The sequence below is a fragment of the Tripterygium wilfordii genome, chromosome 14 (assembly GCF_013401445.1).
Source record: "Tripterygium wilfordii isolate XIE 37 chromosome 14, ASM1340144v1, whole genome shotgun sequence".
In the NCBI taxonomy this organism is placed as follows: domain Eukaryota; kingdom Viridiplantae; phylum Streptophyta; class Magnoliopsida; order Celastrales; family Celastraceae; genus Tripterygium; species Tripterygium wilfordii.
In genome coordinates, this window is record NC_052245.1 from 10,319,602 (window position 1) to 10,343,045 (window position 23,444).

General features: G+C 37.8%; 4 protein-coding genes across 6 annotated transcripts; 3 read left to right on the top strand and 1 right to left on the bottom strand.

Moving 5' to 3' along the window:
- The first annotated feature begins 1,613 nt into the window (after positions 1-1,613).
- LOC120015248 (histone-lysine N-methyltransferase family member SUVH9-like) lies at positions 1,614-6,254 on the top strand. 2 transcript variants are annotated; one of them, XM_038867577.1, is made up of 3 exons: positions 1,614-4,050; positions 5,144-5,335; positions 5,806-6,254. In XM_038867577.1, the coding sequence occupies exon 1, from the start codon at positions 1,833-1,835 to the stop codon at positions 3,978-3,980; it is 2,148 nt and encodes a 715-aa protein (XP_038723505.1). In that variant the 5' UTR covers positions 1,614-1,832; the 3' UTR covers positions 3,981-4,050; positions 5,144-5,335; positions 5,806-6,254. The 2 variants fall into 2 exon arrangements, with proteins under 2 accessions (XP_038723505.1, XP_038723504.1); XM_038867576.1 differs by lacking the exon at positions 5,144-5,335 and having other exon boundaries at positions 1,615-4,050.
- A 3,270-nt stretch (positions 6,255-9,524) lies between these two features.
- On the bottom strand, positions 9,525-13,529 carry LOC120015492. Its single transcript, XM_038867950.1, has 4 exons — positions 13,236-13,529; positions 11,225-11,295; positions 10,797-10,932; positions 9,525-9,927 (listed from the first exon to the last, which is right to left on the bottom strand). Exons 1-4 carry the CDS (start codon positions 13,456-13,458, stop codon positions 9,842-9,844), a joined length of 516 nt encoding a protein of 171 aa, XP_038723878.1. The 5' UTR covers positions 13,459-13,529; the 3' UTR covers positions 9,525-9,841.
- A 156-nt stretch (positions 13,530-13,685) lies between these two features.
- On the top strand, positions 13,686-18,956 carry LOC120015491 (polynucleotide 5'-hydroxyl-kinase NOL9). Of its 2 annotated transcripts, none has more exons than XM_038867948.1 (9): positions 13,686-14,074; positions 14,527-14,628; positions 14,819-14,852; positions 15,227-15,396; positions 15,551-15,734; positions 16,246-16,426; positions 16,661-16,760; positions 17,694-17,821; positions 18,712-18,956. In XM_038867948.1, the coding sequence occupies exons 1-9, from the start codon at positions 13,831-13,833 to the stop codon at positions 18,763-18,765; spliced, it is 1,197 nt and encodes a 398-aa protein (XP_038723876.1). In that variant the 5' UTR covers positions 13,686-13,830; the 3' UTR covers positions 18,766-18,956. The 2 variants fall into 2 exon arrangements, with proteins under 2 accessions (XP_038723876.1, XP_038723875.1); XM_038867947.1 differs by having other exon boundaries at positions 13,689-14,078; positions 14,531-14,628.
- Positions 18,957-19,486: 530 nt separating this feature from the next.
- Positions 19,487-20,831, top strand: LOC120014070 (putative F-box protein At4g17565). The gene has a single exon (XM_038866000.1). The coding sequence runs from the start codon at positions 19,518-19,520 to the stop codon at positions 20,721-20,723; it is 1,206 nt and encodes a 401-aa protein (XP_038721928.1). The 5' UTR covers positions 19,487-19,517; the 3' UTR covers positions 20,724-20,831.
- Positions 20,832-23,444: the final 2,613 nt, after the last annotated feature.

Consider the following 23,444-nt stretch of genomic DNA (forward strand, 5'->3'; position numbering starts at 1 on the left):
TAAATTAAATTTAATAACAAAATGATTAAAAAATTATGAAAATTTATTATTAAATTCAAAATAATACTTTTAGTCAACAGCTTTTCTATTAGCATTAACTTTTAGTTCACCAAACGCCTCACAACAGATTTCACAGCTTTAAACTCAATTTTTTTCCCACAATTTTTCCGTTAACATTGAAAATCAATCAAACTACTCTACCAAACGGACCCATAAAAGATAATGTGGAAATATTCTCTTAGGTAACGTGGAAGTCAAAGCCCATGCCCCAAGATTAATGAGTGATGATATTTAAAACAGCTACATTCATATCAAATTAGTAATACATTCAATTCAATAAAAATGAGTGTGTTACAAAAAGGGGCAATTATCAAAAAGGACCCAAAGGGTAAAACTTATTTCAATAAGGACAATTGAAAAAAATAATTATTAATAAGGATATGGATTGTCAATTTACATATATGTCCATTTTCATTTAAAGAAATAACATAAGCCTGTGCATTAGCGCCTCACTTACATTTTTTGAGCACCAACTACCCTACTCATGCGAAAGTGGTTTCAGTATCATAATGGCAAATACTAGTAGGAAACTTATACGTCTTATACTATTTCCCACTACCCTCACCTATTGAGAGAAAGTTACAACAATTACTAAGGAGGTATCGATGAGATTACATCATCACCCACTTGTACCACACTTACAACTACACTAAAAATTAATACTGACCCCATCTCTCTTACACCAAAAATCAAGCCAGCGAAGCTTACATTTTCTCAATCTCTCTCTTTAACTTAAGTATTGGAGTTTCTCCAAACCAAGGAAGGTCGTCCAACCTTATTCTTATTTTGAATCAGCCATATTCATCGGCAAAGAGTAGGATTTTTCTTCTAGAAAAGGTTGATGCCGTTCATATCAGAAGTCCACACCTCCTATATACATTAATTATATTGTCTGCTTTGGGGTTTCGGTTCTCATGGGATTACTCTCACAGGTTTGTTCCTTAAGGACCTAATAAGTGGGCTAAACCAAACTCGCTAAGTCCATGAAAAAACATAGTTGAGTCTAATGAAAGGGCTTTACCCAATATATACCACTTACTTAATCGATGTGGTATATTTTTGTTGTTAACAATTCAAGGGAGAAGTTGACATTTTCATTTAGAAACAACATAAATGACAAACAGAGTTGGTCCAATTTTAAGAAGGGTCAAACCCATCCAAGAAGTGCAACCACCAAATTAGATGAGGTAATAATTAAGTTTAATATTCAATTCTTCAGATAATTGACCAGTGACCCCCATCTAATAAAACCAATAAAAAGCATATAACTAGATTTAATACAAAGATTCATAATTAAATTCCATATTGAACAATTCAAATTTGCCATTTATTTTTCAATTCTATTCATATCACAAACAGCAAACAGGGTTAATCATAATTTTTTTTTTATAACGTCACCCTTTTTGTTTGAAATATGATTGAAAAATTTATTTTTCATTGAAATCGAATTTTTTACTCACTTATATTTAACACAATCGATTATCAATCGAACCACCTCTCGTATACTAATATGTCGTCTTACGTATTGTATTGTGTCACACTCCCAAATCAGTTTATTTTACTACCGATCATCCTCTTCAAAGTCAAGGGCACATTCGTCATTCTACGAATAATAATAACATTTCAGTTTCTTTCATCTCTCCACACTGAACTAGACAAATTCTCCTTCTCTCTCACCCACACTTTATCAGAGGCAGAGCTGCCATGAAAGTAGCTTTACAAGCTCTCGCGTCACATTACACACTTTTTTGACTTCCTCTTCGTGGATAAAAATGGGTTCCTTGGTGGATCTCAACCTCTGCCCGGATTCTTCCACTCCTTCCACCTCCGCCGCTGCAACCACCACGACCGATACTGTACTCCGAATTCCCAAGCTTGAACCTATAGATCCTTCTTTTCAAACCTACCCACCACAACAACAATTACAACTACGAGAACTAACGCAACCAACACGAGATGCTCTCTTTTCCGATTCTACCCCTGTATGCTCCCTTGATTTGCAGAATGCCCCGCCCTCCCAAATTCCTGATCAAGGCAGTCTCGACTCTGAGTTCCACCGCATCGCGGAGCCAACACAGAATGCTCTCTTTTCCGATTCTACCCCTGTATGCTCCCTTGATTTGCAGAATGCCCCTCCCTCCCAAAATCCTGATCAAGACAGCCTCGACTCTGAGTTCCACCGCGTCGCGGAGCTATTTCGTGCAGCTTTTGCAAAACGGCTTCAGAAGTACGGAGACGTGGAGGTTGTGGACCCCGATTCTCGTGCAATCGTCCCTGTAAGTAGTGGGCAGAATGCAATCGCTGTTCCTCGCTCGGCACGGAAGAGGGCGTACCCGAGGTCCGGTGAGCTTGTGCGGGTGGCCGACATGAGCATCAAAGATCAGCTGTTATTTCGAGATGGGGTGCGCCGCACTCGGATGATTTATGATGTACTTCGAATACAGTCCGTGGTGGAAGAGGATAGGCGCCGGGGAGAGGACTTGGGGAGGCGACCCCGTGGCGATCTCCGTGCGGCGTCGTTGATGCGTGATAGAGGGTTATGGCTCAATCGTGACAAGCGGATTGTGGGGTCCATTCCAGGGGTTCAAGTTGGGGACATTTTCTTCTTTAGGATGGAATTATGTGTTGTTGGATTACATGGGCAACTCCAGGCTGGTATTGACTATGTTCCTATCAGCCAAAGCTCCAACGGGGAGCCTATTGCCACCAGCGTTATCGTTTCTGGTGGCTATGAAGACGATGAGGATGCTGGGGATGTGATTGTTTACACAGGGCACGGTGGTCGGGACAGTTTTTCAAAGCAATGTGAGCACCAGAAGTTGGAAGGTGGGAATCTTGCAATGGAGAGAAGCATGCATTATGGGATTGAGGTGAGAGTGATCAGAGGTTTCAGATATGAAGGTAGTATAGGTAACAAGGTTTATGTATATGATGGCTTATACAAGATTCTTGATTGTTGGTTTGATGTGGGCAAGTCCGGTTTTGGGGTTTACAAGTATAAGCTTTTGCGAATTGAGGGACAACCTGAAATGGGGAGTGCAATTTTGAGATTTGCTCAGAATCTAAGGACCAATCTTGTAGCCACTAGGCCGTCAGGTTATCTTAGTCTTGATATTTCAAATAGGAAGGAGAATGTGGCTGTTTTACTTTTCAATGACATCGATAATGACCATGAGCCTTTGTATTACGAGTACCTTGTGAGAACCGTGTTCCCACCATATGCTTTTAATCAAACAAGTAATGGACCTAATGGTACTGGGTGTGATTGTGTTTCTGGCTGCACTGAATCTTCTGATAGTTGTGCTTGTGCTATGAAGAATGGTGGTGAATTTGCGTATGATCAGAATGGGATTTTATTGAAAGGGAAGTCAGTGATATTTGAATGTGGGCCATGTTGTGCATGTCCGCCAAGTTGCCGGAATCGTGTTACTCAAAAGGGGTTGAGAAACCGATTGGAAGTGTTTCGCTCGAGGGAGACTGGATGGGGGGTAAGGTCACTCGACCTGATACAAGCTGGTGCTTTTATATGTGAATACACAGGGGTTGTTCTCACAAGGGAACAAGCCCACATTTTCACAATGAATGGTGATTCTTTGATTTATCCAAATCGTTTTTCTGAACGTTGGGTGGAATGGGGGGATTTATCGCTTATCTTCTCTGCTTATGCACGTCCATCATATCCTTCGATCCCCCCATTAGACTTTGCCATGGATGTATCCAGAATGAGGAATGTTGCTTGTTATATGAGCCATAGTTCAAGTCCAAACGTGCTGGTACAGTGTGTTTTGTACGATCACAATAATGTAATGTTTCCTCACCTTATGCTTTTTGCGATGGAGAATATTCCTCCTTTGAGGGAGCTTAGCCTTGATTACGGGGTGGCTGATGAGTGGACCGGGAAGCTTGCTATTTGCAACTGAAGATGTTTGAAGAGGTGTTGGGTATTTTTGTCTATGTTGTAGCATAGTGCTCCGAGGACATGACATATGAGTAAGCTTCTGTACAACTCACTCAAATGCAATTAGTTATACTTGAGATGTTATTTTTACATACAAATCAGATACATTAGACCTTTGTTCTGCCCTGTTGTAGCTGTAGTTTGATGTCAGTTATCCTTTTTGTATGTTCTTTATTAATTATTTGTTTATCATGGGAGAGGAGTTTCTATTGGTCACTCTCTTTTTATGTCTTGTTTGTTTTATAGCTGAAAATTTAGAGTACATCTAATGGAGCACATATTTATATTTTATGATAATCCATGAAAGCGGTTACTTTTGAACATTTGAGCAGTTAGTAAATTATGTTTCCTAATAGAAAATAATTTGCGAGTTAGGCTTTGTTTCTATGACTTGATAGTATCAATTACTTATACTTTCAGTGAGTCTAGTTCTCTTGTCCTCTGATGAAACATGTCTGTCTGGTTCAGTCTTTTTTAACAATTAAAATTAGCTCTTGCATTATTACAAAAACAATTTAAATAAGCTCTTGCTGGCAAATAAATTCTGTTGTATGTACCGGAGCTGCATGCTGAAGCCATTGCAAAAACATGATTTTTGGAGCTTTATTGAATTGAATCTAGGATGTGTATATGGAGACAAAGAATGCTGAAATTCTTTGGACTAGTGACCATTTGGTTGAGAAGATGGCTAGTGTTTGATGAGTCCAATCATAGAGTTTTATTACCTTGATGCTTTTGAAATGGAAAAGAAAAAGGATAACTATATATGTATTTGGCTGCTCAAGAAAAGGGAAACTATACAAAATTTCATTGATGTTCTATGTTGGATTCGAAAAAATTCACTGATGTTATATGTAACTGGAGTATGATATGCTTTATAAGATGCATATATTTATACTTGGTCTGGTTATATTTTAGTTGTCTTTAATAATCAGTCTACTCTTATTTTACGCCCACCCTATCAACCCCGGAAGAATGGATGTGGATGTCTTTTGGGGCTGTTCTTTGGTTTTAAAAGCTGGAACATGCCAGCTGAAGTTTGTTATTTTTCATCATATGATTTCATTGTAACAATGAAATAGTTGCACTGTTATTTATTTATTTTATTTTGTTGGAGCCCAATAGGTTCTTTCTTGGCTGGCTTGTATCAAAGGACTTCGGTGGTAAATCCTGTACTTACAATCGAGTGAACCAGCTTCAGGGAACTAATACTTAGTTTAGCTGAGTAAATTGAGCTGCTTAAGTTTGGGACCAGTTGAGTTTTCATATAAGAATTTACTGCTTAAATTGCAGAAAGAGCCTTAAGCAATGTGATAGGTTCGCTCCCTAACTTTGCAGTGGTAGAAGCCTTCTGATTTTCATGTAAATATTACTGTGATGATGTTTTGGAGAGGAATTTCTTTCTGGTTGTATTTACTGTGATGTGTGTATGTAAATACTACTCATCTCAATGTGCTTTGCCGTATTTGTTAAATTTATATTTATATATTCTCTTTGGAAAAAGAGATCAAACAAAGAGGTAGAAAAAAGAGAGAATTCAAAGAAGGAAAAAGGAGAATAAAAATTGTCTTGTCTGTGATGTTCTGTGCTTTGAGATGTGGTCGGTACTTGACTATGTTACAAAACTGTACTGTTTTGTTCTGCGGTTATTATGGGGAAATTTTTTGTATATGCTGTGTGTGAATTGGTCTTGTTTAAAAGTGTGCCTTTCAATGCGATTATTCTGTTGAATGCAAATATAGATCATACGAGATGATTCTGTTTTCATTTGATATTTTCTTGTGCAGATAGAAACGTGATGCATCTAATGCAGTTCATCCTGAAATTTTGTTGTCCTTCTCCTTTGCGCTATGAGTCGATGCTACAAATGTGGACATCCTATTGGATCACTGACTAGGCTTCACCTGTTATCCACTCTGCCCCTTTGTTGTTCTTTTGTACTTGAGATCTAATGCGCAAGGAAATGTTCCTATCTGACTGGAATCGGCTCAGCTAAGCAGTACCTGGGTTAAACGGCAGTATAAAGGCCTTCCATGCCCATTTTGGCCAAAGCCTTGCGCGCATGATTCCACCGGCAGTACCCTCCATCAGGTTCTGTGAGTTTGTATGCATTACTATGAACCTTTTGTACTCACAAATCTTGTCTCTGTATATATGATGAACATAGGATAAAGTTGTACAGGAACTGTATAAATGAAGTGATGTTGCCAATCCAGTAGTTTAATCTTTATATATATATACCTTGGTGTATTAATCGTGGTGAGATTTTCTCCTTTTTGAGGTACAGGAAGGTGGGTTAAGAAGCTTTGCACTTGATTGGGCGGCTCGTGCACTATGGATGCCTACTTTTGTTCAGATTTTTTTTTATTTGGGACGAGTTATCTGAACCATTGTTAATGATTGAGGTGAATCTTCTCTGTTTAGAGGGCTGCTACACTACTACGATATCTCATTTGATTTCTCATCAATAAAGTCGACTATTCCAACCTAAATATTTCTCGAAACTCTCTTGTTTTCATATATAGAAACCTCAAAATCCATCAAATGTCTTCAATCAAACGTCTAACTGTCTTTTTGCATCTCCAAACAAAGAGATTATTTCACCCTTTTGTCACTGCATTGGAGGTTTGGTTTTGTGATTTGGGAAAGCAAAGTGACAGTTAGATCATTTTGTTCTCCAATCTCCATGTGGTAGGAATTGAGAATTTGTCATGCTTGCAACATGGATACACAGAAACATGATTGTGCTGCATAATATGTTGGGTATGTCGATGGAAAAGTCTTCGTTCTCCATAAAATTGGTGAGAACACAGTGAACCCCACTATCCCAGTCTCCTAGAATCTAGGTGCTACTAGGGGTGGAAAAAACGGTTGGACAACAACAAGCACGTGTTTACAAAATATTTATATGTTTAGACCCTAATCCGAATTAGATTTCAAATATAATTGATCAAACCCGAATTGATTTAAATTTGAAACAAGTAAAAACCGAACAAAATTTATGTGTTTGGACTCGGACCTAATTTTAAACCGGATAAAAATTTTGCACTTGAACCCGACGTTCGGACATATGACTTATGTTCAAATTTAATTTAATTCGGATTTGATAAATTCACTTATCTAGAATATATCTTTTTTGAAACATAAGCACGTGGAAGTGCAAAACATTTTTAATGAAAGCTTCAAAATTTGCTTTTCCCAATCCTTCCCTCCTTTTCATAAATATGTTCTTGGCCCAAATTTCCAAGCACATAGATGATAGATCACTTGCAAGCAAATATGACAGGGGTTGCACTATTCAAACCCCCTATAACTCTATATAAATCCACGTATTCCATCTCATCAATCAGTTATACATTTTGCATGTAATACAAGAGTCTTCTACCACCTTTGAGAATAACAAAGACATTGTACCTAATCATATATACTAGTATAGTACGCCAAATGCAGAGGTGATATGAGGAGTGCAGCTTGACGTTACACGTGGCAACGTGAGAAACAGTTTTAAAAAGACTCGTTGATTACTATTCATGAGCATGCCTAAACCCTGATTTATACTATTCATGAGCATGCCTATGAGAATCTTGGCAGTCTCTCCTCTCTCTCATAGCCACCTATATATATCTCTTTCTTTCTATGTGTATATCCATCAGTAAAGAATTGAACTAAAAGAAGGGACAACAACAGCTTATAGAGCCTCACCAGCATCCGGAAGAAGTGCAATCGAGATCTATTGTGGATTTGGATTACTTGACGATCTTTTCGACTACCACTTGCCAAGCAGTTCAAGTGAACATGTAAATACAGATACTGATTTAATATTTTTAAGTAAATATTTTTTATTTAGTGTATTTTAAGTAAATGTTTTTATTTAGTATTTTTCTGCACATACTAAGTGTAAATTATATTGTTGGTAGAGTGATTTTATCTCAATCGGAATAAAGCAGGAAGACGAACATGCGGACGAGATGACAAATAGTATCAAAGTTGACGATAGATGTGAATTTGAAACTTCTATGGTATAATGTTTTAGTCAATCAAAATATGAGTTCTTTTGTTATGAAATATGGATTGATAGCTGTGTGTCTTGGTCATGGGGAAGATGAATGACCCAATGTCCAGTATAACCTAATGGCAGAGTTGGACGTATTTTGGAAACAATATGTTGAAATACTTGACGGTGAAAAGAGGGCATACAGTGTTAAACGCTCACTGAACTTTTCTCGAGATGATGTTGCAACACCATTTGAGCACTAGATGACAATGCCAGACATGGATCCATTGATTGCTTTTGCATACAATGTGATATTGTATGTTCTTCATCATGCAGAGAGTTGGACATATCTACCACTACGTATAGCTCCTCCACCACCCTATCAACGCGTTGCCATCGCTATAGGGCACGTAAATAGTAATCACTACGTCAAAGTTGGTTTGACAAGGGATTATCCAATTCCTCCCATCACACCTGAATGGGTTTACTGTAGGCATACTTGCGCAGCTGCATGGGCTACTTCGTATGCGGAACGATTCGATATGTACATCCACTCATATGGATTAATCAAATCCTTTCGAAACTTTTGTTCATGTGTTTGAATGAATTATTGTTTGTCTTGAAAAATTATCAAATGAATATCAAAAAATATAATTTATCTTTTATTTACAGAAAAATTAAAAAGTAAAATAATAATTTAAAAAATTAATAAAAACCGAAAATATTAATCAAAATCAAAGCATTTTAATTAATAAAAAAAATTGACTGAAAAAAATATGAAAAAAAAATACAATTAAGAATGTGATCTTCTTCTTTAATATATATATATATATATATGTTTAGTATAGGTATAGGTATATATATATGTTATAGTCTAGGGAGTTAGGAAGACATGACATGACAGTCTAGGGTCTAGGAGAGAGAGGGAGGTTCAAAATAGGAGGGTTGAAATATCCAAATCCATATAACAGGTAGCATTGGCACGAAGGGTAGAGTTAGAAAGTGATGTTGGAGTCAGGAGTCTATCATGACTATTTACACACAATATCAAATTATTAAAATAATATTATTGATAAAAATTTATCTCCATGTTTGGTTTCATAATGCAACACAAAATGTTAACATGCATAAAATAATATATATTGAAAGTACGTCCAACAAAATTTTAAGAAATAGAGATTATCTATGTCACCTTTTCATGCAAGATGAATAATATTATATTTATGAAATTTGAAGTTCCAAAAGTTGTATCTATCTTCACAAAGTATTGTCTTCCCGTTCTTGCTTTTGCTTTTGGAATGTGGATTAGACAAGGAGTGACTCGACGGTTTATCCGCTGGTGTTCAGAGAGACTCTTCGTTCACACTTCAAAACTTCGTACTTACACAAATATCTAGTTTTTGTTAAGTGCCAATGGTTGGCACTGTAGTTTTGTGATAGTCGGTAGTTGCCACACCACTTTCAAAAATCAGGTCGAGAGTTCAAATCCTCCGTCTCAAAAAAAAAAAAAAATTTCCAGAAACCATTCCATTTATCTTGCATTATTCCCACTGTACAGCAAACTTGATAATCATTGGAAGTGTAGTTTTCCCATGTAATATCATAGTTTACTGCAATAAAAATTTATAATAAACCAGATAGGAATTCTAGTAGCCAGACCCTAACCTATAATACAAGGCTTCCTCACGGTCTCACCGTGCCAGGAAATAGAAGCTCATTTAGCTAATCAAATCCTTTATGGAATATACAAATAATGCATTGTTTGCAGATAATGTACCAACTTTCCATATTCACATGTTGCCAACGATAATAGCTTTGAGGGAGAGCTGCTAAGCCTGAGAGGAGGCTGTTCCATTTTTCCCCAGTTCTCTTTGTCTAGCTCGCTCCATCTTCCTTTTACGCCATTCCTCTAGAGCTGGGGAATTCCACCCAACACGTCAGTTAATTCAACCATCATTAAGTCTCCAACCAAGCAAACTCCAGTGTAAAATAATCAGCAAAAGAGTAGATATTTTATGCATTTCAACAAATCTTTTTATTCAATATGGATTTAAAAGATATGAGAAGCCTCAGGAATACCCCCAGGATACACAGGCCTCTTCTATCCTATGAGTTAGGTTCTGAATTCCTGCCAATGGCAGGCTTTCAGAATACTATTTTGCTCATATAAAAGGATTACTACAATTATTGAGATTAAAAGCATCACTTTCTGACCTACTAATTGCGATTTATGTTCCACGGTCGAATTAAAAATTGTAAATTTCTAAAACCTAAAAGGTAAAAGCAAATTCATTAGAAACATTTCGTTCCACAAACTCAAAGGGTAGTAACTTAAAAAGATTTTTTTTGCCAAAAAGAATTCATATCTACACATCTAATGACAAGGTGAACCTTGCAAGCTCCAAAATTCTTGCTCAACAATTCTACAAAATACAAAAATGAAGCCACCGTGCACTATAGTGATCTAAAGCCAAAAACTCAAGCCAGCTGAAATTCCTTGCCAAGAAGAACAATAAAGAAAGGTTCCAGAATTAGGCACAGAGAAGAAAAGACAAAGTGGATTCAAAATTTTCTTTCATACGAATTAATCCCGTGACAAGAAAAATAAAAGAACATTTTCACAAAATGGTGATTCATGCATACAGGCATCAATTCATTCAAGATTACAGCTGCCCAAAAGGTAAATGTATTTGCATGTGATTTTCTCTCCTGTGCTCAACAAAGATTGATACAAAATCAAATATTAAATATAAGCATGTATGAGAGAGAGAGAGAGAGACTCACCTTTTGAGCTGGCGGCATCATCTAGAGAATGAGAATCCTTTAACCTCTTAGAAAGATCAACAGCAGCTGTCTGCTTTGTGTCTTTTCGTTGGATTGTTTCAGATTCAGTATATGTTTCTTGCTCAATTTCCCTCACCTATTAATAGGGAAAAATTAACTTATACACCATATCACCAACTTCTACGAATCTTCACTACATGATCATTTTTCATGAGAAGAGAAAAGTAATATAGTGATTACAACCTTGACAGATTATGAAGTTCCTAGGTTCAATTCCTAGTCAGCCAATGGGAAAAAAAGGATTATAAAAGACAAATGAAAATGAAAAGACCTTTATATTAATGAAATCTTCAGTACCCTATATTCTCATTTTAGAGTAATCTTAATTAAAAAAAAAAAAAGACAGAAAGCTTGAAGGCAAAACTCACTCTTTTTATCAGTTCCCAAGGTTGCATGGCATGCCGCATCTCTTCAGATTCTTTGATATAGCGGAGTTGAACTGTATTAAAATTGGTTAGTGACTTAGTGTCACTTAATTAGCATATCGATTCTTTGTATTTAGCGAAAAAAATGTCGATTCTTCATCAAGTGATGTACGAAAATAGCAAAGAAAGAAATGAACACTATGAAACAAGAAAATGTCATCACTAAGTTTGCAAAGGGTCCCATGTACACATCCTCACTGAAGAATCATACCATTCATAAGAGAGTATTTGGTCCCACACTGTTTACTAGTTTTCTCTAATTTCATCAAGTGTCACTAATATGTCCAAGCTCAATAACAACCAAAGAATGTATTAAGATCGAACAACTTATATGCCTGTAATGTTAACATCAAGGATAATGACTGTTGACAGCTATCATGACAATCGAATCATATATCACGAATCTTATGTAATATATGTTTACATTGGCTTGACAAACCAAAAAAAAAAGATGTGCACTTTGCCATCTGACAATTATCTTTAAATGGATGCTCTTGAAACTAGGCATAAATGCAATGAGTAGCGACAAATCCATCTATCCCTAAAACTTTGGTCATTCCAAATTAGATAAGAAAGTAAGGGGATGAACATCTGTAACTTTGATCTTGAAAGGACTGAGAAGTGGCATAATTTTTGGTACTGATACAATTAACCATAAGAACACACAAAATATAGAGAAGCAGGAGAAACCAATCAGTTAAAGAAAATTTAAGAAGTGTTATATTAGAGTCATATTGCATGACTCCCCCTCCCTACTGCCCCACCCCCCACAAAAAACAAAATTGCACAGCAAAATTTTGGAAGAAATACATAAACATTTATGCATGCCCATGTCTGAGAAGAAGTGAGAGCAAAAAGATCCAGCTATATGCTACAGAGAAATTTATACAAAGGCAAGCAAAGGCCATCATCATCATTAAGGACTTCATCCCAAATAACTTGAGGACAACTACATGAATCCATAAGAGAATTTCATTGGAGTTGAAGTCCACTATATAATCCTCCGTCATCATTCGTTTCTTTTTAAATCTGTATCCTCCCATAATCCTATAAAATCCACATCATTCTTTATCACTTGCATTCCATTCTTCTTCTTCTCTTTTAAGATTGTCCTACTCGAATATTTTCAACACTTTATGCTGCCACACTAATACTTCTGTGTCGTACATGTCCATCAAATCTTAGACGATTTCCTCACATCTCATCTTTTATTGGCACTGTTCCTGACCTAGATCAAATAGCACTGTTTCTTATCTTATCTTTACTTTAAACGAATGCAACTGGAAGTCTGGAATTTGAAAAAGATAGCACCTGAATATCCAAATTGTTATGCTTATGTATCACATATTACCTATCTACGAACGTCAGTTCAATTAATTTTTCCTGTAGTTAACTCTTAACAATTCAGCAGTCAGCATCCATACAACAAAGCTTATCGGAGCATATATGATATAACACCCTTTAGCATTAGTATCATTGAGAACACAAATATCTAGATGACTTCTCAATTTCATCCACAAACTTTCTTCCTGTGAGATATATCCTCTTAAAGCCTCATCTCGGGCATTTCCTACCCCTGTCCTATTATCTTTCCTTTGATGAATTTACACTTCATTGTTTGTTTGTTTTCCTTGTTTAGTCTAGAGCTCCCAAATTCTGTTGAGAACATGTAACAAAGAGCTCATCCTAGATAAATCTTCTAAAACCCATCTATCGCTATAAGTATAAGTATTTAGGGTAGAAATCAACAAAATTAAGAATAATGCAATTCCATCTACAAACACAAATAGAAAGCAATCTAATTTAACAATCCCATAATCTAATTAAACCTAAAAATGCAAAAAAAGGAACGAAACAGAAAACTAAAATTGCGTAGCTTCAGATGACGGGGGTAATCAAGCAATGCCCCCTTATATTTATGCACGAATAGCACTTTCAGTCATAAAGGGAGCACCTGAATCGGGCTCGTCAGAGGAGAGCTTGTATCGGACAGAGTAAGAGGATAGAAAGCCCTGAAGCAAGAAAAGAACAGTGACCACATTCAATATGGACAGCACAATTGTTGCACTCTTGAAGGACAATATTCCCCTCCATGATTGCGGTATCTCCATCCTCTGCTTCTTCTCTAGATACTGGCCTGTGTTTGTATATATGGACTCCGCAATCATCGACAACATCAGCGATTCTCACTAAGTCTCTTCCGTCTCATTTGAGTCATTTCTCTCCGAAGGTCTCACCTTGACGTCAACTCTGACAGTCAAATGATCGTCTTCTTCTTGAGCTAAGCTTGGGCCATTGGGCCTCAAAGTTTAATCTAGCCCATGTTTCTTGGGCCTTTTGGGCTTACTTCAATTCGAGTATAGGAACTCCGGTGGCCGGTCGTAGGGAAGACGGCCACAAACTCTCGCTGGGTTTTCACTATTCAATTTGAAGAGACACACCCCTTGTATTTTCCAAAACAGCCAAATTTTCAATTTTGTGCAGTTTAATGTGTATTGGGTGCATACAAATACTCTTGTTATGGGAAGGCAAAGGGTGTGACACAACTCATGACGACGGCAGGAGTCGAGAAATCGAGAGAGAGCAGAGAAGCACAGAGAGAGGGAGCCATGGCTTCTCCGTCGGACCCTGAAAACTCCTCAGCGAACATCTACATACCGGATGAGTGGGTGAATGCTGTAGACTCCGTCGCCAACGATTCAACCCCTTCGCCTCCTCCAATTGCTTTGGTCTGTGGCCCCAAAAACTCGGGCAAAACCACCTTCTCTCGCTACCTCCTCAACGTCCTTCTCAATAGGTCTGTGCATTTTTCGATATTTTAGTCCATCACGCTGTTTTTGAAGTGAATTGCAGGTGCTGCAACGGTATGTATGTGTTGTATTTTGTTATTACTATTATCATTGTTCTTGTTGTTATTGATGATGATGATGATGATGATGATTCTTCTGCATATTGGCTGCTTGTTTCATGTGAGTTTTAATATTACTCTTTACAACTGGAGTATTAGCAATTACTGCACTATATGGTTTTTCTTGTTAATAAAACGTAAAAAAAGATGTCTGTGGAGAGTTAACTCAAATGTGTTTGGATAGGACGTTGTGGGTCTGTTAATCTTAAAGTTATTTTAATCATTTTCTACAGTATGAATTATATGGAGGCAGCATGTACAATTTCCTTCTTTCGGAATTATACATATGTGCTGTAACTGGGTAATCTCACCAATTTGGGGTTGTATTTTCAATTTTGCAGATACAGGAAAGTAGCGTATTTGGACACAGATGTTGGCCAATCTGAGTTTACTACTCCTGGTTTTCTGTCACTCACTGTGGTTGATGCATTAACACCAGGTATATTTTTATGGTTGTGTACACAAAAACTATCTGCCTATTACACTTCTAAAGATGACTGCGTGTCTGCTTGTCTTTTTGATATTAAGTGAGTATATTTCTTTCTTAAAATTTTTTTATTATAGTTCCCATTACTTAGTACTTACTAATCAATAGGTTCTTTCGTCTGATCCTTTTTCTTTGAAATCAGATCTGGCAGTCCCATGCATGAAGAGACCAGAGAGGTAAAGTCATCGCATTTAATGCATGTAATAAGTGTTTCATATGTTATTTTTAAGAACTTTGTTTAATAATGTCTCTTACGGAATGTAAGTGTTAGGGTACCCAGATAAGGCTGATGTACTTTGATATATCTCAGAAGGAAAACTCACAATCTAAAATATCTTTGTGCTGTTGGCTTTTCACGGTTGAATGGTTGATCTAAAATGTCATTGTGGATGTTCATTTCTTAGGTTCTCTTTTTAGCGCATTTTTTCTGTTGTAGTTACTCTACACAGTTGATACTGAATGGATATCCATTTGAACAGAATTCATAGCAGATATTAGATGGAATATATTCAGAATATGGTCTCTAACATTTTTTTGATAATTCTCCCAGATGCTTTTTCTTTGGGGATACTTCGTCTAAGAGGGATCCAACACAATACTTGAAGTGTATATTTGCTCTGTACGATTACTATCAAAAGGAGTACTGCATGTGCGACAAGCGCGAATCTCCTGGGAGGACTGAGTTGCCGCTTGTCGTGAATACAACTGGTTGGGTAAAAGGTAGGTACATAATTCCTGTTTACCTTTCAAAGTTACTATATTTCTTTTTAATCTTGTATTTGTTTTTTTTGTACTGTTGTATTATTCGTTAATAGAAGAATGCTACTCAATTTGATTGAAACACAATGCGGCTTTCTCTCTCTTTTGGATCCAGGTGTTGGTTATGATCTATTGGTCGAGATATTGAATTATATTGGTCCGACTCATGTAGTGAAAATAAAAATATCTGCAGAGAGTAAGAACCTACCAGCTGGGACATTCTGGTTAGGTGATAATACTGAGGGAGAGGTTAAGCTTATTGAAATCAATTCAGCTCGTCAGGACTCTTTCAACAGATCGTAAGTTTACCCAGAAACTATTTGATACATGCCTTTTTATTAGGTTTTTTTTTTTTCCAGATTGTTTGGATCTCCATTTCCCCCTTGCATTGTATATTTTCTATGATTGGCAGCAGGTGAAGATCCTAAATTTATTCTACTTGTTTAGTTTTCTTTTTACCTTCCCCACGCAACCACAGCACAAAAGGCAAAAACTGTGATTTTAAAGTAGATATTTGTATCCACCATCTTAATATTGATGCCATTCTGTGACGTTCTCATATGTTAAATGATCTTATATATAGATAACTGTTAATCTGTTATGTAATCCTGGTTCATGGTGGTTCTTTGCTTGATCAATTCACCATTAAAAAATCTACAAGTCTGTCAATTTTGTGGCCTTTGCTTTTTTGCTGGTCTTTAATAAATTTGTATAATTTGGATTATGACATACAGACTCACAACTTGTGTCTAAGGCATTTGTTGTGGGATATTTGCCTTCTAATATTTAGATCTGCATTTGTATTTCCAGGGTACTGGTTCAAAAGGATGCACACCTTTTGCGTGATCTACGAATAATGGCTTATTTTAGGCAGTCCCTTCCATGTAACTCGAATATCACCACAATCAAGGAACTTGCAAATGCACTTGCGGCTCACCCTCCTTATGAAGTTCCGATATCAAGTGTCAAGATTAGACATCTGTATTGTACGGTAGGTCTTACTTATCAAATTGACTGCTCTGATACTGTTTTTGGAAGTTTTGTGTTTGGAAATATTCCCGCTTTACTATAACTCTGCAATGACATTTAAGGCAGTAGTTGATAGTTTTAGGTTGCTCTTCGAATATCTTGAAGTTTTGCCATGACTTCTTGTATAGCTTCCCTGGGCTTAAGATCTCCTCTTTCTTTAAAATTTTTGGATTTTTCTTTTGATCTTTCATGCAAGGTCCCGAGTTCTGAAGTTTTATACAGTCTGAATGCAACAATTGTTGGGCTGGCAGTTAGTTCTCAAGGGTCGGAAAGTATGCCTTGGTGCATTGGGCTTGGTAAGTTGGCTGTAGATTGCTGTCTCACCTGATTTAGTTGGCTTATTCACTTCTCATTAATTTATTGCCACAGTTTGTGTTGAAGCAGTCCTTGTGCTGTTTTGGTTCACCTTTAGTTGGTTGTCTTGTCATGTTGAGTTGGCTATAACTTGATTAAGCCTAGTTAGCATTGTTTTGGATGTATTTTTACTTTTATCATTTTAGTTACAGTCTGATTTGCATGTTAAGATGTGTTCTTATTTTACAAAAGAAGGCTGTTGTTTTTTCAGTTAAGCATATGTTGCAGTAATCTGTGTTATTTCAGTTGAGCATATCTTGCAGTCTTCTGGACCCAAGTCAATTCGTTTTCTTTTTATTTTTCTAAGAAAGTATATGCGCTTATATGGGACCTTCAGCATGCATTGTTAGGAGTTCTCAGTAGTACAGCTTAAAATAGAGATATCAAATGTCTAAGATGACAATTTTTTGTTCTGGCAATTTTCACAGATGAAAAATTCCCAGCCTTTTATCCTTAGATCATTTATTCTTCTCTTGTTGCAATATGAATGGTGGAATTTTTCTTCTAAATGTCGTGGTGAAATGTGATTGATTATATTTTACCATTTTAGGGGATTATTATGGCAAATATTTTTTGAAAATGCCAACCCCCTCTGCTATGTTTTCCTTTTATACTGTTAATCAATTCTGATTCCAATTATACTTAAAACAGTGCTCATTGGTTATATGACTATTGGAAACCCTATGCATGATATCTACATGTTAATTTTAATGTACAGTTTTTAACTGTTTGATCCCTGTGCCAAGAATCCATAAGAGATTATATAGACTACTAAAATCCTATAGAGTCTCATGTTCCTGCCAACACTTATTTAAAGATTTTTATGCAGTATTTGTCTTAGTACTCAAAGATTTTGTAATGTCCTTTTGAACCAGGGATTGTCAGAGGAGTCGACACATTGAAAGGCTTGCTATATGTGCTTACACCTGTTCCATCGAGTATTTTGAAAAATGTGGATCTTCTCTTGCAAGGGTTTATTCAGATCCCTACTTGTCTGTTACAGGTAAGATTGTTATATTTGATTCATGGACACCTAGTTTTTCTGATGATAATTGCAATACTTTGTTTTCTGAATGCTCATGTGTTAGACTCATATTAAATGGTTGGATCTTGGAAATAACTGTACTTAATTGAGTGCACTAGTTTGACTCTTATTCTTTTTGCACAAGGATCCTTTGCTTTTGGCACCTTGCTTTGCCCTCACTTTCTGGTAGCTATGCTAACCCTGGTCTTGTCTTAAAAATATTTTTCTAGGCTGTTATATGCTTTGCATTAGTCATATTTCCTGGCCTAGGTCTTGATAAGCCTTTGTCGTGCTTTGGTTGTTGCCAAGGCTGTTCAGCCCCTCGCCTCGAAATCGGACCCCCTAGTCATTGTGTGGCTTGCACATCATGGCTTAGTAGACCAGAAACATCGCCTGATCTATATGTTTCACATCATGTTGCTGTATTACTTAGCATCATGCTCTGGGACCCATTTTATAAATTCTTGATATTAAACAGTTGTTTTGGTCTTGCATTTGGCATACGTAGACATGCTCAACCTTTAGTTATCATATATAATAGCTACTTTGTAATGGATACACGCATCCTATGTTTGCCAACCAATTATCAAGCAGGGAGCCTTATTAATATCTTTTCTTGTGACCACCATTTTTTCTTTCCTACATCTCTTTTCACTCTCGAATCCAACTCTTTTACTTGGGGGTACGTGGACAATATCAATGTACACATCTACAGCATCTCATGTTCATAACCCGAAAGAGATAATGATTTACTGCTTACGTCCATCACGTTATTAATTGGAAAATTTCTTTTAGACATTGTTATTTTTCCCCTCCTTGTCAAGATGATTTTATGTAGCCGTTACATTGAGGGATTTGACTTCTTTCAGGTGCAAGGATGCACATCGCCTTACATGTCTGCAAATGTCTTGCCTGGAAGCTAGATGATGAGCTATTTATTGGGTTTCAATAATCTTTATCCCAAGAGATGAGCATTGAGATTATAGGGTAGTTGCTACTTTGTTTAGATATAATTCACAAACAGTGCAAGTGAATGTTTATTTACACTTCCAGAATATAAAATGTGTTTTGCTTAAACTAGAGAATTACCCCTTGCCTAGAAGGTTCTCTCTTATTAATGTCTTCCTGATTGGAGAAAAGCACGGGATCCACAACCTCCCTTGCATGGTCAGGCAAAGCTGTTGTAGACTGGTTATGAAGGTTGAAACCCTCCTTAAACACTGTATCAATTGGTCTTTTTCCTGTGAATATCGCTAACAGCATGATGAATTACTGGAGTAGCATAGCCAATGCCCAATGGTTCCCCTGACTCGTACAGAGCTCGTTTGATTTGGAGTATAAGAGTCGTTGAGTTCTCTGAGCAGCCTTGCTAAACAACCAGAATCAGCAACATGATCTAGAAGAATGTTGCTTGGCTTCAAGTCACAATGAATTACTGGTGGTTTGTCATCACTGTCAAAAGCTTTGCCTGACCATGTAAAAGGATTAGGAATCCTAGCCCTAAGAGACTAGGATTCCTAATCCTTCTTATATTTCCAAAGCTGAAATAAGTTTGGATTTATAATTAGTAACAAATTAGGAAATCCATCTAATAATTTCAAATTAGGAAAGGTTTAGTTTCTATAAATTTAACTCTCTCCATTGACAAGACAAAAACTAAGCTTGCATTACTGTCATGGCAAGCCTAAATTGTAACAGGAGGATTTCAGAGCAAGAAGATCATGACTTCATAGAACCAGATTGGTCAGGGCTCCAACCAGAACTGGTAGAGTTGATTCTATCCAAGCTCTCCATCATCAACCTTATACGCTGTCAAGCCGTTTGCTATGCTTGGTGCTCGGCTGTGAAAACCATCTCTTCCTCTGGTTTCAGTCCATGGCTCCTGGTTCGTGACGACGATGCTGCAGCCTCATTCTGCTTCTTCATTGCTGAGGAGAATTACTTTCTCAAGATTAAGAAGCACGAATCAGTCGGAAAACATGATTGGTGCATCGGATCATCGAACGGATGGCTTGTGCTCTTGGATGAGAGATGGGATCCATACCTTGTAAATCCTTTCTCACAAGTGAGAATCCAACTACCATCCTTTACTTGGTTGCATCCATACGTCGTCAAATACCTAAAGCCAGCGAACAATTCCCTCTTCAAGAAAGTCATCCTGTTGTCAAACCCATCTCAGGACAAAAATAATTATGCAGTAGCAGTTACATATTGGAATATGCATAGAAGAAAGCTTTGCTTTTGCAAGAATGGAGATCGAGACTGGACTGACATTGATGGTAATCTTGAAGACTACTCGGATATCGTATGCCATAATGACATGCTTTATGCAATAGCAAAAGATTGTTCGATTGAAGCTTGGGACTGTCGAGGTCCTCGTCCGATTAAACGATTGAGCATGAAACCTTTGCTGGAATCCAGACAACAATCTGGGATGGAGAAATTTATTGACAGTCGTTACTACAAGATAAAAGACAACTATTACTTGGTGGAATCCTCAGGCAAGCTTCTAATTGTTGTGAGGAAGACTTACTACTTGCTCGATCCCAAAAACCGAGTAGAAGCACAGCAGTTGAATTTGCCAAACAGAATGTTGTATTTTGATGTTTATGAGTTGGATTTCAAGGAAGAAAGCTGGGTGCTTGTGGAATCGATTGGTGATCGGGTTCTGTTTCTGGGTAAAAGTCATTCCATGTCAATGTCAGCTGCTGCTAAGAGTTATCCTGGATGCGAAGAAGGAGATTCGATTCATTTCACAAGTGAATATCGGATGAATGGACATTGTGAAGTTGGTGTTTTCAGTTTAGGACGTAGAACTGTTAGACCATATACATTGAAGGTTAGAAGACCTCCATTGTGGATTACTCCAAACACGCGGTGAAAATTCATACTGTCTGTCTATTGCAATCATCATCGTTCATGTCTGATCTCTGTGTTACACCATGTCTCAGCCTTTTCTCTCATACTACAAATGTATGCACAAATCTATTTACAAGACAAGTGATCACTCTAATTTTGGTTAATTCAGCAGACAGAAGCTTAGTCTTTGCGTCCTCATACTAGGGCTTATGATATGAACTACTCAAACTGGTAATATATTGATATCAAGATATAGGAATTACAAGCAACTCTCACCGATTCTAAGAACAACCCAGGAGTATCAAGAACAATGGGGAGAAAACCAGATAGAAAAGAAAGAGAGAGAGCATAAACATCACACATTCCACACCCTCCACACTCCCACCAACTCTGCTTTATTCTGTTACTGACATCATCCCAGCCCTACACGTAATCCTTCAAATGATTAGGCCTCCGCCTCTCACGCGATTCCCTTCTCAACATGCTACCACCACTATGCATATTCTGTGAAGCCGTACTAACTTCCTCCACGTCAGCAGATTTCTCAACTTCATCTTGTGACCCAGCAATCTCCGATGGCCTCATGACAATACCCCCTGCATTGGTGAGAACCTTGTCCTCAAGGTTCAGGTTAGGAAATTGTTTGGAAATATGCGTTAAATCTTCCCATGTGGCATCTTCTTGAGGCAAATTCTCCCACTGACCCAGAACCTGTGGTACCATTTGCCCTTGGCGTAAGATATTTCTTTGACTAAGCACTGCCATAGGCCGCACAATTGGTCCTGAAGCATTAGTAAGCAGTGGTAGAGGAACCTGTTGATCCTTGTGATTGCCCAAGCAACGTTTAAGAACAGAGACATGGAAAACAGGGTACAATTTTGCAGATGAGGGAAGTTCTAGTCGGTATGCCACGGTGCCAACCTTTTTTAAGATGGGAAAAGGTCCAAAATACCGAGGACCCAACTTTTGATCCCGGCGTAGACGTAAGGAAAGTTGACGATATGGTTGTAAACGGACAAAGACCAAATCGCCAACCTCAAATTGAACTTCCCTTCGGTGTCTATCCGCTTGATTTTTCATTCGTAATTGCGCCCGCCGTAAATTGATTTTTAAAAGACGTAACAACTCATCTCGTGCCATCAGCTCTTGATCAACAGCATCGAAATTGGTGGACCCTGGTAAATATTTGTGAACCAGTGGTGGAGGACGGCCGTAAAGAGCCTCGAAAGGAGACATACCTGCTGCTGTATGAAAAGCCGTATTATAAGAAAATTCTGCCCAGGGCAAATATTTGAGCCATTGTGCCGAATTGTCTTGAACGAAACAGCGAAGATACATTTCTAAACAACGATTTAATGCCTCCGTTTGCCCATCCGTTTGAGGATGATAGGCACTGCTCATGGTCAACTTGGTGCCTTGTAATTTAAATATCTCCTGCCAAAAATGGCTCAAGAATATAGGATCACGATCCGTGACAATAGAGCGTGGAATGCCATGTAATTGAACTATTTCCTTGACGAACCTGCAGCCACTATTGCACTAGTAAAATGTGTCGATAATGGGCAAAAATGAGCGTACTTTGTGAGGCGGTCCACCACCACCAGTAAAGCCACCTTCCCGCCCGACGCCGGCAGCCCAACTATAAAATCCATAGCAATATCTTCCCAAACTTTCTCTGGAATAGGTAAAGGTTGCAATAATCCTGTCGGAGATATTTGAGATGATTTCATCCTCTGGCAAATGAGACATTCAGAGATAAATTGTCCTTCTTCATGTTTGTCCAAAAGAAGTTAGCAGCTAGTCTTTTGTACGTGCGCAATACCCCTGCGTGTCCCCCAACTGGAGTGCAATGAAATTCTTCCAACAATTGATGACGCAGGGGAGAAGTCGCTGCAATTACCACACGTTGTTTGAAATAAATCAAACCTTGCCTCAAAGAGAAATTTGGAACTGAATCGGGGTCTTGAAGGAGCTTTTGTCGTAGTGCCACTAAATCCGCTGCCTCCGCATTTTCGCGTACTAATACTGGTAAAAGATCCAACTGTGGAATAGATAAAGCATGAAAACTCGCATCCTCCCACTATTGTCGTGACAGAGAATCCGCAACCATATTGTCCTTGCCCGGCCTATATTGTATATCAAAATTGTACCCAAGAAGTTTAGACAACCATCTTTGTTGTTCAGGTGTTTGAATCGCATGGTCCATTAACTCCTTAAGGCTTCGCTGATCGGTCTTAATAATAAAACGAGATCCGAGCAAATATTGGAGCCATTTAGCAACAGCTTTGGTGATGGCAAACATTTCTCTTTGATAGACTGATGCAGCTTGCATCCTAGCAGATAATTTTGCACTATAAAAAGCAATGGGATGCCCCGCCTGGGTCAACACAGCGCCAATTCCCGTTCCCAATGCATCCGTCTCAACCACAAATGTTAAGGAGAAGTTAGGCAAAGATAAAATGGGGGCCGAAGTCAAAGCAGTTTTTAGTTGCTGGAAGGCAACCTCTGCACTCTCATTCCATCGAAAGGAATCCTTTTGGAGCAAATCTGTTAATGGTGATGCAATCATGGCATATCGTTTCACAAACCGGCGATAATAGCCAGTCAACCCGAGAAATCCTCGTAATGCCTTCACAGTTTGCGGTTTTGGCCAATTCAACACCGTGGTGATCTTTGCCGGATCCATTTGTACCCCCTTGCCTGAGACAATGTGTCCCAGGTATTCAACTTCCGATTGCCCAAA